At 30.2% G+C, this 16,717-nt stretch overlaps 1 protein-coding gene across 1 annotated transcript; it reads left to right on the top strand.

The window, feature by feature from the left end:
- The first annotated feature begins 1,294 nt into the window (after positions 1-1,294).
- On the top strand, positions 1,295-4,457 carry LOC131629061 (uncharacterized). Its single transcript, XM_058899859.1, has 3 exons — positions 1,295-1,491; positions 3,147-3,226; positions 4,096-4,457. The coding sequence occupies exons 1-3, from the start codon at positions 1,378-1,380 to the stop codon at positions 4,166-4,168; spliced, it is 267 nt and encodes an 88-aa protein (XP_058755842.1). The 5' UTR covers positions 1,295-1,377; the 3' UTR covers positions 4,169-4,457.
- The last annotated feature ends 12,260 nt before the right edge of the window (positions 4,458-16,717 follow it).

The following is a 16,717-nucleotide window of genomic DNA, read 5'->3' on the forward strand; positions in this document are numbered from 1 at the left end:
AACGGGTATGATGTGGAGTTATGGTCAAAAAAACATGTTCCTCGTAAAAAATTATCATTACATAGTAAGATAAAGGGAAGTACGTTAACTACTCGTGAAAACCCACTAGCGCACGCTAGGCCTTGCTCACCGTTGGTTCACGGGAAGGACGATCTCCCAAATCGTCCAAAGAATTCCTAAGGTTTTTTCCTGGCTGAACACTTCATCCTTACGGGTTTCGAGATTAGGGGGCTTATGTACATATCTAAAATACTTAGATCGATATAGGAGCTCGGAAGCTGAAATTAGTGGCTATAGCAAGGAAGCCGACTTATAGAATTCAACCGAGTAAGTCTGAGCATCGTTCCTACTCAGGGTATTGACCAAGTTGGAGGGAGCACCGAATCACCACCTTGGTCGTCGACTATCCTTAGTCGGCTGCGACGATTATGGATGCAGAGGGACGCTTGGACTGTTACGCAGGACGTTATGCACCATAAAAATGACGGTGGAAGTTACAATTGCTGCCATTATTGGGGTCTCCAGGAGTCCCTTCATAATGGCTTCAATTTAATAGTACAGAGGTATAAATAAGGGCTCCCACCCGAGGGATAAGCAAGACATTCATTCTTGAGTTCACGCATTACCATCATCGTGCAACTCGAATCCCTTAATCCATTTAATCACCCTCTCAATTCTACTCAATAAAGTTGCAACCTCACTAGATTAGTTTCCGGAAGGTAATCAAAAAGCGTTTTACAGGAACACATATGTTTTTTCATTTTAGTAAGTAGCTCACATATTAGAAAAATGATGATCATAAAAATTGATGGTGTTGCTGGTCATGGTGATGGCTTGAATGAAAGGTGGTGTTGGTAAAGTTAATCCAAATCCTTTAGGAATCATTATTGTGTGATTAATCATATATTTGTGTGATTGTACTTTTATATATATATATATATATATGACGTATCATATGAGAATGACATTTTTGTATCAAAACACGAGAATGAATCTGAATCATTAAATTTTAAAATATATATAATTCATCCAGACCTTTAAAAATAACTGATGGTGTATAAAAGTGACTTATTCATAAAGCATTTACTTGATAACTCACTCAAGACATCACCTATATTTAAAATAAATTTTCAAAAATTCATTTTTTTTTTCAAAATTGTATGAGGGGTAAAAATACAAGTTATGGGGTATGAGAAATATATTTGATTCAAAAATGGGCTTTTGTGTAATGGTGGTTTGGTACAGAAAAATGACCCAACAAAAAAAATCACAAAAAACTGCAGTAGAGTTTTTTTTTTTGCACCAAACAAACAAAATAGCGGTGAGTAACGAGTTGAGTTGAGGAACGAGTTGCGAAGGAGGAAGAAGAGGAAGAAGATGAGCGAAACAAGGCCAGTTCCTCGGAGAGAGAGTCCATGGGGAATCACAGGAGAGAATCATCCCGAACCTAAAGCTCATCGATGCAATGATCGTGTTGAAGATGTTATCCAGGTTTTCATTCCTAATCGTTATTATGCGTATTGTTCCACTCAATTCCCTTTCAATTGAAATTTTCTTGTGTATGTCAGTACTAGGATCTGATCCATGGTTTCTTTTTTTGCTGAATTTTCTGGAAATTGTTTAGTGTTTGAGGTTTAGGAAAATTGGAATCGATGACCTAGCTCTTACAGTTGCATAGAGTGCCAATGACCTAGCTCTTAATGCACACAGTATTGATTTTTGATATTCCTTAAGATATTACTACATTAGAAAAAAACATTCATATGAAATGAGATGTATTTGTAAACCAAGCTAAATAATTAGGCAATTGCTAAGACAAGAAAGTGTTCACATGTGATGTAAGGTGTATCAATTCTTGAAAACGCGCAAAAGATGACTAATGCCGCTTCCTTAAGTAGAAATCTAGGGTAGTCCCTGTATTTATAGTTGAGACAGTGACCTGATCGGTGTTGACTCAATAAGCACCACCAATGGGATCATGCCTCATTTGTGAGGACGAGTAATTCCGTGAGTTTTTACTTCCGTGGAGCAGGGCTGATTGTTGTTAGAGTCAGTGTTGTCGATGTCGGATGACGGTCCATGGCGGGGAGCCAAAATCCCGCCATATCGGCGGCGCCGTTATAGCAGATTATGGTGGAAAAACATGCAATATTGGATGATATTTACCATTGCGGCGAACCCACAAAATGCCATGGATATCTGTCATAGCAGCCATGCCGCCACTATTTGGTATCACTGGTTAGAGTTTTAAAGATTGGCAAGCATGGAGTCTCATGTCATGATGATATGAGACACTTTCACCATCATAGATATCACCAAATAAGTAAACTTGAAAACGAATCCTTTAGTTATTGGAGAAAGTAATTACACACGTATATGGAGAGGAACATGAGGTCAATGTTATTAATAGCGGAGTGCAGAAAACAAAAACGAATTACAGGTAAATAGAAGAAGCTGAAAAGGGTTGAAATATATATAATTGTCTCTTTAAAATTAAGCATGTTGCACTTAAATAAAAGATGCATAAACATAAATTAAAAAAGTTACATTCATAAAACTCAAAATGTCAATATTTTAAATAACTAACATGATGCATAGTTGCATACATTGCGTGAACGAAATGAAGGAACTTAATGAAGAACACAGTGGTTAATTGATGATGATGGAGGCTGAGCGGTTACCTTTCCTTTCTTTTTTTTGAAGTAGTGACTTGTGTTTTTTACCTAGGTGCTCCTACCGAGGTTGTATTGATTTAGGTGTTATATGTAATACCCAGTAATTGACTCATCGCCAACTACAAATAACATAGTTGACATATCGATACTTCGTATCAGCCACCTCAAATTCTGATACATAATAACGAGACCGTAGCGGATTAGACTTTTAGTGATGTAACTAGAAGTAAAGATCCTATGCAAGAGTGCAGAATGATGGGAAAATGGCAGAAAACTATGGTGTAAAATTCCACTGCATGTCATTAGCACTATATTTTTTCTTAAAATAGATAGATTGGATTCTTGGTTTGAGGTCTGTTGTCATTTCAGCTTGTTCTCTATACTTTGTCATGCTTCCAAATCTATTTAATATTGGATTTAAAAGTAAATTGTGTTTATACCTTCAAGTCCTAAAGGTTTTGAAATGTGCAGGCTTGCTTTGAGGGAAACCCATTCAAGACTGTTCCAGGACCTTTCAAGCTCTTTTGGCAGTGCATGCGTTCTAAACCTGGGTGAGATTACTATCTAGCTTGCAATTTTATCTACTCTTGGAAATATTTGTTGGAATTTCCGCCTTTATTGCGATCCGCCCCTAATCGCGTAAATTGTGACATTTGGTTTGCCTTCATTGCTGCCTTCAACACCTTCATTGTGTTGGGTTTGAAGGGATGGATTTAGTCCCACATTGTTTAGAGATATGGCATGTTTCGTATTTATACGTAGGGGCAATCCTAACCTTACAAGCTGGTTTTGTAAGGATGAGTTAGGCTCAAACCACTCATTCTAAGATGGTATCAGATCTTATCCTAGATCACTTGAGGGGGTGTGTTGGAATTTCCGCCTTCATTGCGGTCCGCCCCTAGTCGCCTAAATTGCGGCATTTGACTTGTCTTCATTGCAGCCTCCAACACTTTCATTGTGTTGGGTTTGAGGGGTGGATTTAGTCCCACATTGCTTAGAGATATGACTTGTGTTATATTTATAAGTGGGGATAATCCTCACCTTTTAGGTCGGTTTTGTAAGGATGAGTTAGGCCCAACCCACACATTCTAAGAATATCATTGTTTATGAAATATGCCACTGAATTTTGTTGGTTGTGGAATAAAGCAGCAGTTAACTAAAAAAGAGCTATCTATCAAGATAGCATGCATTAACAATGCCAATAACTAGTTGAAATTTGAATAGGCTTTATGACAAAGGGTTTGTCCTTACAAGGTCTAAGCTAACTACTGCTCGGGATGCTTATGTACGCTGAAATTAGCTATTGTATATTTAGTTTTTCACTTGTATTGTCATACCATGTCTTGGCTTTTCCCATACAAGTTTTCCATTTACTTATTGTATCATATGTTTCATTTGCTTGTGAAATTTGTTATTGCAGCGAGGAACCAACTGAGCCATTTACCTATTTGGATTTGGATCCTCCAAAGAGAGAGCCCACAAAGCTTGAGTAGTGCCTCTTTTGCAAATGCCTCGAGAACAACATTGACATTGCATGGTCTTTTTGTTGTGTCAACCTTTTTATTCATGTTGTGAACAGGGTTATGCAAAGATTATATGTAAGTAATTGTCTTTGTTGCTTACTTTGCGTTGCAAAATAGACATCCTTTGTATTTGTTCTACACTTCGATGTACTTGCCCAATAAACGTGGTCAGAGCTTTGTTTTTGAATTACATGATAGTCTATTAATTACTTGTATGATGTTATAAATTCCACCAGTTTATGTTGGCTGGATTAGTTTCTGGGTTTCTTTTTTGTGTGGGAAATTCTAAGTCTCATTAAATCCTTATACAGACTTGAAATGAGTAATAGGTTCTCCAACAATTGCACTTCTGCTGAGATGGATTTGAAATTTTGCTAAACATTGATATTGAAGGTAACACTAGAGAAGAATAATGTTTCAATGAGGGCCTTGGTCTTAGTAAATTAACCAAAAGCAAGAAAAGAAGAAAAGATATATTGGGATTCTCTCAATATTGCACAACTGCAAATCTGATTCTAATCAAATACAATAGATTGCTAGAAGAGTATGCATATTAGTAATGTTTCTGTGACTACTACTATTATTAGGGAATCAAAATGGTTAATTGATTACTGACACATTAAGATGCAACAGGTATATCAGATGCAAATGCAATATAAGGCAAACTATTTGTGATTCTTAGAATTTGAACTGGTTTTAGACCGTTGGCTTGGCTTGCAGATTTATGGGACAATTGAATTGCATATTCTTGTGAAGGATCAACGCGCTCTTAATAAGAAGGTTGTAGTTTCACATCATCATCTTGTACCGTTTTACTATGCTTAACCTCTCATTTTGTTTTAGCTTTCTCTAATGGTGGGCACATCGAGGTCGTATAAGAATATACAAGTTCACGCACCCTTGTCTTCAACACACTCTGACCAATATTATCTAAGGAGTTAAAAGTATCTCTTGACACAAAATCATGATTTCTTCCTTAAAACGAAAACGAAGTATAACATCAACGCTCAATGTTCATGATGCTTTTATGAAATTATCCTTGATGCCTCCAAGTCTATTAACAATATATAAAAGTTAAAGTATTTAGAAATTCCACGTATACCCTAATTGAGTTTAAGCTAAACTAATATAATAATTAAGGGCAAATTAGTCTATTTGTTAAATACTCAAATGTGGTTGATTGAAATCTTAATTTTGCTGACATGGCGGCATTATAAAATCTGCACGATTTATTTACCCAACTATTCAATTTTATTTATTTTTTAATTATTCCATATTGCATGCATTGATCATTATGAAAGATAATAATGAAAGATAATAACGTGATTTGTTTTATAGACAAAACTTAAAAACCACGTAACATTACTTGCTTTTTCTTGGCTCAATGAATCTTTCACTCTCCTCAATGCATTGAGTAGTGAAAGGTCACATTGGGAATCATCTATACTACACTCTATTTCTCACTTTTACTTCTTTTGATTATATTATGCTTCTTTTCAATAAAAATCTAATCTTCTTTCAACCACACTCTCTCACTATGTCTCAACCTCTAAACAAGCTCACATTCATCTCAGTAAAAAACTTTCTCTTTGAAATCTTGACCTTCTATGCTAACTATCTTCATTTGCCGTTGTCGATGGTCCTAAAAGCTCTGCCACGAACCATATCTCCGGTGAGACTTCCTCAACCACGACGCTGAACTGCTCTATGACACCGTGAAGCGCCCTTTAATTTGTCGGAAACACACGTGTGCGCCTAAAATGCTTCACGAAACCTCGCCAGAAAATAGTCCTGATCTTACAAGAAAGCAACAAAGGAAGACATAAATTGAAGGTACCAATATTTTTCAAATATGTGATTGTGAAGCCTTAGATCTAACTGAGTTTCTATAATCAAAATCATATTCTATATGCAAAACTTATGTTCTATTGGGGATTTGGGTAGTATTTAAATAACGAGTTGCATTTGCTTGCAGTTCAAAAAGCTAAAAGAAGATTATTTTTGAAGGGAGGTTTTGTTGAAAGTCAAAACGTTGCATAAACATAGCATTTCACACGTGGTTGGATTTGAGAGACTACCTGAAGAAGCAAAATCGAGTGCAAAAGGCTTGGAAAATGAGATTGCTTCACTGAAGGAAGAATTGAAGGCAGTTAATAATCATGTTGCATAACAGATTGCTTCTAAAGACCTTGACATTGATGGAATGGGGGAAAAGTCTTTGTTTATTATGTTCCTGACTAATAAAACCCCTAATAGAAGAACATGGAATGCTCTATTTATGAATGAAGATTCAAAGTTGGTCGAGAAGATTTTACGTGTCAGTGATGTGGTAAGAAAGTTGTTTTTATATTAAGAATTTGATTTTGTGTTTGAAATTATATATACCAGTAATAAATAAAATTGTGCAACTCATGGATGTATGGATTCGTGCAGATTGAGGAAGATTGTGATTATTGTTCTCCGATGACTAATGTTATTAGGGATGATGAAACATTTCAAAGGTTGTCATATGAGTTGAATGAGTCCCAAAACAAGGCAATTTGTGCTTGTGTTTCTACTGAGATCGATCTTGATATGTTCAAAAGTCGTGCTATCGCATTAGATTATTTTCTACTTTTTATGCTTATATCTTATCTCTATTGTTACATGAAAAATCTCAGTTATATATTTCCGATTTTGCAATTTGATTTGTAGAAAGAAAGATTAAGATGAACACAACATTTTGAAGATCTTGCAGGTGACTTTACTCTTGCAAAGCTACTTAATATACACAATTTTGCTTCTTAGGTAGAGTTTACGATCTTGCTACTTAATACATATTGATTGAAATAATGTTTAAAATCGAAAAATGTTTAGAATGATAAAAACAAACAACTTATTTCTTTCCCTCATCACTGAACATGTAAGCTGCTACATAAAATTATATCAACATAGCAGCATTGACATATTGTAGAAAATGACTTGCATTGGTTTACTGTTTGGTCTAATTTTAATTATAATAATATACATTTTTAATTGGTGTTAACTGATTGTGATGAATCGTTTATTATTAGGACATGCTTTAGTTATGATGTTATATGTGATTGTGACTTTATTTTCCTTTAAATCAGGGACAGACACGAGCTGGAATTGGTTTTGAAGAGATTTTGGGAAGAGTTTATGGCAGATCTTCTATTAATTGACAAATCAAATAAATCAGAGTGGATAACTTTTTCATCAATTTGTTTAATTAGAATTGATATGTTATGTAAAAGCTAATCATGACTCCTTCATTTGGTAAGGGAGTATGTATGGTCATTACACCATTGCTGATATCTTCTCAATAATTAATCTACATTTGTGTATCTTTTAAAGAATGTCTATATAACTGTGTGATGCAGATTAATAGAAAGAAATTTGTGCTTTCTAATTATGTATTATTGTTTTTTGGACAGTAATTATTTTAATGGTAAATATTTTATTCGTATTTATGATCTATATCCTAATACTATTTAATTCTTTAATGACAAATATTTTATTCGTATTTATGATATGTTTACTAATACTATTTAATAAAAAAATATATAGTCTATTTGTTCAAGAAATAATTGACGGACTATCTTCCAATATAAAGTCTATCGGATGTTTATAACCTTTTTTGAACCAATTCTTCACAATTTTGAAGGTATTATAATATTTATGTTAGTTAACAACAACAATAATAAATATCTCTATTAGCTTTTAATTAATTATATTAGATATTTACATTTAATTTAAACTAATTTTTTGATAATTTTTAATTATAAAATTAAATTTATTTTTAATAATATAACTTATGATTTGTTTAAATAAAGACGAAAAATTATAGTTTAATTATTTTTTAAAACAATTTTAATTGTCAAAATATTTTGATTAATATATCACGTTCATTTGTTTTGTTTGACTAATAATAACAAGTTTACTCCTACAAAATTTAATAAATTATTTTTATAAGCGGTTTGTTAATAAAAGAAGAACCATATAAATTAATGTAATGAATAAAAAAATTTAAAGGGAATAAATATTTGATGTTGAACAGTTTTGTTTTGTTTTTCAATTTTTCAAATGCAGCCTTAAAATACATTCTTAAACTTTCTTCTTTTTGTTTTCTTCAAATTTTCATATGGAGTATTAATGACAATAATTATTTTATTTTTATTTTCAATTTTCTATAAAAATAATTATCATACACTCTTTACTTTCTTTTCTTTTTCAATTTTTCATAACAAACATTAATTCAAACCATTCATTAGAACAATAAAAGTCGTAATAAAAAAAAAGTAGTAACTACCGATAAAAGAATTTAATCGTTTTTATGAAATAAAGTTTAAATATGATTTTTATTTTTTATGTATGTATTTAATCATATAAAAAAAATAATCTTACAAAAACAGTCTTTGATTAATTTATTTTGAGCTTTTGTAGATATATATGAAACATCTATACTAAAAATAGTTTAAAATTTGATAATTTTAAATATAAATCTTTACTTCTATTTTTAAATACGTATAAAAATATTAAAAATTAATATATAATTTATAATATTACATACTCTATTTTAAAATACGTATAAAAATATGAAAAATATTTATTTTGAAATGGAAGAAATGTATATCATTAAAACTTTATTAATGTTATTAATATTATAGCATTTTTAAAAAAAATAATAAATGTAAATTACCATATTTATGAATAATTCACTTACTTTTCAATGAAAAATCAAATAATTAATAATATAATAATGGTCAAATTATCATTTAAAAATACAAATTTTCAATGTAGTTTTTTAAGTTTCAATTTCAATTTTTAATAGTTTAGAACTTAAATGCAATTAAATTATAACAACTATAATAAAGGTTAAAATATCATTTAATATTGTAATTACAATTTATTACTTATTTATTTTAATGTGATATGTTTATAACATATATTGGTCCTTAGGTTTTTAATACTACAAATTAGTTTTGTTTTAATCATTTATACAAATTTAAAATTAGAGATTCTTTTTTCAAAATAAAAGATATTTTTTTAATGTTTTATATTTTTATGAGAAAATTAATAAGAATATGAAACAAGTTTAAATTAAAAACATTACCATCTAATTTAAAAAGTTTGGCCTCAATTAATGAACCAATTTATAAATTATAGTTGGTGCCCACATTAAAATATTAAATTATAAAATTTAACATTTTTTAATCTTCTAAGTTATAAAAATACGAAAACTAAATAAAAATTTTAAACTAAATTTTTTATAATTTAGAAGTTAAAAAATTATTTTATCATAAATTAAAAGTAAGTGTTATTTTATTTTTTAATGTATATTGTTGATCTAATTTTTTTAAAACAACATTCTTTTTAAATACGGAAAAAGATGTATCTTGGATATAAACATTTTTATAAACGAAAAAAAATCTATTTTGATGTAAATATTTTTATAAAGGGAAAAAATTATTGTTGATACAAATATTTTTAAATTAATGATTAGGTTACAAATATTTTCAAATAAGTTACAAATATTTTATATTTTATAAACGGAGAAAAGTTTACTGTTAACTTATTTTATAAACGGAAATAAATTATAAATATTTTATAAAAGGAAATATACTATTGTTGATACACTTATATTAATAAAGGAAAATAAGTTACAAATGTTTTAATAAATTATAAAAAAAATATTGTTGATACAATTATATTTATAAGCTGGAATAAGTTATAAGTATTTTTATAACCGAAAAAAAGCTATTGTTGATACAATTGATTTTATAAAAGGGAATAAATTACAAATATTTTATAAACGGGAAAAAGTAAAAGTCTAATGTTGATACATTTGATTTTATAAACCGGAATAAATTACAAATATTTGTATAAACGGGAATAGTCAACTATTGATACAATTGATTTAATAAACGGGAATAGTCAACTATTGATTTAATAAACGGGAATAAGTTACATATATTTTTATAAACGAAAATAAGTCTATTGTTGATACAAATATTTTTATAAACGGGAATAAGCTACAAATATTTTTATAAACAAAAAAAAGTATATTGTTGATACAATTTTTTCTATAAACGAAAAAAGACTATTGTTGATACAATTATTTTTATAAACGAAAATAAATTGCAAATAACTTTATAAACGGGAAAAGTCTACTATTAATACAATTATATTTATAAACGTGAATAAGTTAAAAATATTTTTATAAATGCGAAAAGTATATTGGTGATACAATTATTTTTATAAACGGAAATAAGTTACAAATATTTTAATAAACAAGAAAAATCTACTAATTATTTTTATAAAATTATTTTTCCCAGCGTTGGATCAAATAAGTGTTTTTATAAACGGGTTCTATGTATTTTTATATTGGATCAAATAAGTATAGTGTTGTTATATTACTTTAATCAATGCATAAAGATTACTACATATTATTTGTTTATATTTGTGATTATATGAATGTTTATGATCCGTAAAACATTTAAAAACTGACAAATGACATATTGCGACGTGTAATTATTGTTTTAGTTAAAGAGCTAAAAATTTGGATGTATTATTAGCTCTTACATCATTAACTATTATCTAACATACTACATGTTTAATTCTTATTCCGATAGTCATCCAATTAATATGTGTATTGTTTAAATATATATGGAATAACTTTATAAGATAGATCTTATCTACGCGATATTGAATCCAAACGGTCTCGTGCGATAGCACGGGTACCCCGCTAGTTGCAAATTAAACATGATGTTCCCTTTATCTCAACTTTTATGGAGATCTCTTATACTATTCTACCACATTTTTTAGATTGCTATGAGAGGGCTTAAACCCTAAAAAAAAGTTCAAAGACTATTTAAAATATAAAAATTTTATTCACATAATAAACTTAAACATGTTTTAAAAAATTATGTGTTTGTTGTTGTGTTCTTAAATGCACGATTTGGTTGATTCGTGCAACAAAAAATACTTTCTGGTGGAGAGACATCCATGTTTCTTTGACAGAAACAACAAAGTTTTATCATGTCGGCATATATAACTCAAAGTATTGCAAGAATCTCTCATGAACGCATTTAAAAAAACATAGTCTTCAGTGTTTGCAATGCTCCAACTACTTTACAAAGGTGCATGCTTTATATCTTTGTTAATATGATTGAAAATTCCATTGAGGTATTTATGGATGATTTTTCTGTATTTGGCAATACTTTTGATAATTTTCTTGACCACCTTAATGTCGTCCTGAAGAGACGTGTTGAAACAAACCTCGTTATAAACTAGGAAAATGTCACTTTATGATGATATAAGCTTTTGTTTTAGGTCACAAAACCTCTTTGAAATGTATTAAGGTATATTAAGCCAAAATTTAGGTAATTGAAAAAGTTACCACCTTAGATTTATGTGAAAGGATTAAAGTTATTTAGGTCACACCAGTTTCTACCAACGTTTCATAAAAGACTTCTCCAAGATTGTAAAACCATTATGCAATTTTTTTGTAAAAACAAATGATTTTGAGTTCGATGTTGATTTTTTAATGCTTTTGTTGTTATTAAAGAAAAGTTGGTAAATGTGTTCATAATCATCGCTCTAAGCTGAAACTTCCCTTTGAGCTTATTTGTGATGCGAGTGATATACTGTTGGAGCAGTTCTAGGTCAACGCCATGCAAAATTGAAATTCTGGAACTTACAAAACAGATGTCAAGACAAATGTCCTAACACCACACAATGTCAAGACAAATGTTATAACATCTGCTGATTGACAACACAGTTATCAAAACTGAAAAACTAAATGCAAAATGATAAATAACACGATAAATTTTTAACTCAATTCAGTGCAATAACACCTAATCTGGGGGCTATCAAGCCAGGAAGGAAATCCATTATCACTAGTACTAGTTCAAATCCTAAACAATTCTAATTTACAACTTCTCTCTTAATCCCTACCCAGTGTAACTTCTACTTAAAAATCAACATCAAGATATGAGAAATTGACATCTCACTCCCAATCACCGCAGTGATAAAGAAGTCACAAACTCTGTGACTAGAGGAACCAAATGGAAAGATCATACTTTCAAATAAACAATACTTATTCAAGAACCTTAACTAAGAACAATACTTGGTCTTACTTAAAAGCTTTGATCACGAACAATACTCAACTCTTTTTCTTAAAATCTTCAAGAGTGAGAACCCACGTCTACCTCAATGTATCAGAAGATACATGAGTGACACAAAGAACATAACACACGAAGAACTTGAAGGACTCCTAGAACACCAACCCTTATTTTGCACATACGATTTCTATTTGTGAATGTTTGCAAAACTAGGTTTACTAAGTCCTTATTTATAGACTCTTGTGGGCTTGCAATCTGAAATAAATCCAATATTCATCCTTTCTGAAATAGCTACAAGATCTTCACACAAAATAGGAACAAATCAAATCAAATCTTAGTTTTCTAAAAGAAATCCCAAAGATTCTTTTTCTAAAAATCAAAACAATTATACATTTGTCTTGTACATTCCGTGATTACTTGTGTCTGTAATGAGTATCTGAATATTCCATATTCTTATATTTTTCAATCAAATCTTTCAAGGATTAAAAACCAATCTCAACTATCAGGATGTTCTGGTGTAGGATGTCACAACATCTGTCAAAACACATAACAACTGAACCTGTTATGGTAGTAGGACAAGATGCTTCAACATATTGCTCAACATTAGTTAAGAACCATATTTTAGCAAAATTATACCAATCACAAAAACCATGGAACTGACAAAATTGTTTCCATGAAATTTACTGTGCTGGCAAAGTTTTAAATGAAAATCAAGTGAATTACACTATTAGTGAAAAAGAATTGTTGGCGGTAGTATTTAGATTGAAAATTTTTATCCTTATTTAATTGGTTTCAAAGTGGTTATTTTTACACATCACGCAACACTAAAATATCTATTTACAAAAAGATATTACAAACCAAGATTGCTTAGATGGATATTGTTGTTGCAAGAATTTGACTTGGACATGAAAGATAAAAAGGGATTTGAGAATGTAGTAGTTGATTATCTCTTAAGGTTAGACAATACTGAAGTGACTAAGAAGGAAAATAATATCACTATAGAATTTTTGGGCGAGCACTTGATGATAATTAGTGAAAGACCTTGGTTTTCTGATATGGCCAACTATAAAGCAACCAAGAACGTACCTTAAGAATACACTTAGCAACAAAAAAAAAACAGTTTACAAAGAAGAAAAATTTTATATGTAGGATGAGCCATATTTGTTTAAGGTAAAACCTGATGGTTTGATTTTCCGATGTGTTACAGGTGATGAAGTAAAAATTATCATGTGGCATTGACACAACTTAGCTTATGGGAAACACTTAGATATAAAATACTTTGAATTTGGGTGATTCTTATATTGAGAGTTTGAGAGGTTGGGAAACACTTAGGTATACAATAGGGTTTGTTCTTGGGAACTTGAAAGACTATTTTATTGTAACTCATTTGTAATCTCTTTGTAATAACTTTTGTAGTATAGTGAATTGTAGAGTTGCTATCTCTCCCAGGCGTAAATCATTTAATCAATCTAGATGACTAACAAAACTCTCGTGTATGGATTTGCCTTGTTTACAAAGGAAAATAAGACTACTTAATTTATATTTTGTCTCTCTTATTCCACTGTTGGGCCTTCGCTCTTTGAATCTTGTGGGTAGCCAGGAACACAAATCACTCTAATAGTTATAATTAATAAAATTACTTTATAAGTAAAATCTATATAACTACTATTTGTAAGATAATGCAAACTTATGTCTTTAAGATTTAAGTTGAGATTTAAAATTTAAAAATATATTTTAATTTTATCATTAAAAAATTTAAAATTTATTAATTTTAATGTAAATTATTTAGTGAAATTTCTTGACATATATACTCTTCAGACGACCTTTACTTTTATTATACAAATGTTTTAAATAAGACAAAGATAATATAAAAATATAGATTCAAAAGAATTTAAATTATAAAATTTGATATACAAATTTAAATGATATGATAATTAATTATAAACTCATCAATATCTTTTACAACATTTTACACCGCCTTATTTAGGGGAAAACGCGTAACAGTTTATTTTAATAGCATCTTTACCGTCAATTTTTCATCCATCCACGACATCATAGCCGTTAATTCTAACTCTACCTTCTATATAAACCTGATCTACCCCCTTTTGAAAATACCAGAAATATATTGTTATATCATTCTCTCGCTTGTTCTTCTTGGTTGATGAATTTTATTTCTTGGTTTCGTGATGGCTCGAATTCATGGTTTGCTTTTCTTGTTTTCTTGATCTGCTCCTAAAGAGGAAGATTGTTAGGGTTTTGCTTATTGATATGCTCTTTGAATCGTAGATATCGATGATTTTTTGGATCAATCATCAAGATTTTTTTTATATGATTCTTCATTGGATAATCAAAGATATTCGTTTATCTGTTTTGCAGCAATTTGGGATTCTTGATGCAATGGATAGGAACCGAGAACGGCTTTAGAGAAATTAAATTTCTTAATTATTTTTTCAATGGATTTGCGTTGTGTCTTATATAGGCTTTCTTGGATTGCTGATCGTGTTTTATCAACGGATTTGCCTTGCGTCTAATAGGTTTTCTCAAATTGGTGACCGTGTTTTCTCAACAATTTGATTTGCGTCTTAGTATTGATACGTTTCTCCTATTGCTGATCGTGTTTTCTTAATGGATTTGTGTTGCTATGGATCATTTGTTCAATCTATAAATATAATCTATGAAGCACATACACATGAAACTGACATTACACAATTTTCATTGTTTATCCGTTTTGCAGTGTGGCTAGGATTACCTCCGTATCTAAGTAAGAGATGAGTTTATCCATTTTGCAGTGGTTTCTTGATTCTGAAGTTACTTGTTTTTGTTCACATAATCATACTTCTCACGACTCTCTTATAGATTGTTGGGCTTGAATTGTTTCTAACTAGATTTAATTCTTCGTTTAATAATTAAGAGATGGATTTATCTGTTTCTCAGCAAGCTGAGAAGTTTGGTAGATATCTAGAATGGCTTGATACAATGACAAGTACAGGAAATAACTCCTGATAGATAAATAAAAATTTTAAATTGGTCATTCTTTACTATTTTTATTTCCGGCCTTTGATTACAAGGCATACACATTGATTTCTGAACTTGTTTTTCTGCAGTGTGGTTGTCCACCTAAATAACTTTCTTCATAGCATGGAGCTTAGCATTTTGGTTTCTCATTTTGTAGCTTTATTAAATTCTTCTTATTTTCAATATTTCTTTATGGATTCTGAAAGCATAACTTCCTTGATTTGGTGTTTACACTCTTGTGTTGCAGGATACACAATTTATTCTTGTTTGATCTTCATTCATGGCTATTGATTTTTTGGTTTCTTAATTCTTAGGTGTGATTTAGTTTTTGTTAGTTTTGACCTTGGAAGTTACTGTCTACAATTATTTTGTTAGGGTTTTAAATGATCGCTCTTTTGCATCTTAGGAAGGTTGAGGAATTTTGGACAACATGGTTTGGCATTCGGGATACTTGCCTTGTTATAATTAGTAACCCTGAGATATAATATATAGGTAGATATGAACACAATTCCTTTTGGTTCAATCTTCCTCTTTGATATTCAAGTTTTTATATATTCTCTCTTTTTTTTCCTTGATTACATTGGTCTTATGATGTAGGAGTTTGATCTGGTTTTTGCTGGTTTTGATATTAGATTTTGCTGTTCTCTCTTTTATTAATGGTTCTTTTTGGGTTTTAATGATTGTTTTTCCAATTTATTTTGATGATTTGTGTAGTTTTTTTATATAATGCTTCATTTTATAATCGTTTAATGCTCTTAAATTAAAAGAATATTGATATGTGTTAATCTGTATTGCAGCGAGTTGATATCTAGGTATCTGGAGCAGTTTGCAATTCTTGATTACAATGGATAAGAACGATAATGGTTTATAGAAAGGAGTCAATCTTTATTGTTTTTATTTTCAAACTTTAAGCACAAGACATATGATTTTAATTCAAAATCTATTTTTCTGCAGCTTTGTTTGACAAAATAATTTTCAATATAGCATGGAGCCATAGCTTTTATTTGGTGATCTCTTTTAAAATCTCCTAGTTTTCAATAATTCTTTATCCCTTTTAAAAGCATATTATTCTTGATCTTTTATTTCTTCTGGTCTTGCAGGAAAGGTAGTTTGGGAACCTATTATTATTCGTACTTTGTATTCTGATTCCTTTCTGGTTTTTTGATTCTGAGGTTTGATTTAGTTCTTAATTTTATTGCCATACATGTGAATTGAAATATGGCTCTGTTTTCTGCATTGTAGTGTATTATGCGTCGTATCAAGCCGCGAGTTTATTTTGATACTCTGGGGTTTCTTAATTGATTTCTCCTCTGCCGATTCTGTTAGTGTAATCTTCTTATTTATTATTTTATGAATACCAATTGGATGTTTTTGTTTTGAT

Source organism: Vicia villosa, unplaced genomic scaffold (assembly GCF_029867415.1).
Source record: "Vicia villosa cultivar HV-30 ecotype Madison, WI unplaced genomic scaffold, Vvil1.0 ctg.000506F_1_1, whole genome shotgun sequence".
NCBI lineage: Eukaryota > Viridiplantae > Streptophyta > Magnoliopsida > Fabales > Fabaceae > Vicia > Vicia villosa.

What these genes read in the sequence shown, in the direction of transcription:
- LOC131629061 (XM_058899859.1), top strand. Translation starts at nt 1,378, where the DNA reads ATGAGCGAAACAAGGCCAGTTCCTCGGAGAGAGAGTCCATGGGGAATC. An exon ending in GTGTTGAAGATGTTATCCAG is followed by an intron (nt 1,492 to 3,146) that starts GTTTTCATTCCT and finishes TGAAATGTGCAG; the next exon opens with GCTTGCTTTGAGGGAAACCC. An exon ending in TGCATGCGTTCTAAACCTGG is followed by an intron (nt 3,227 to 4,095) that starts GTGAGATTACTA and finishes TTGTTATTGCAG; the next exon opens with CGAGGAACCAACTGAGCCAT.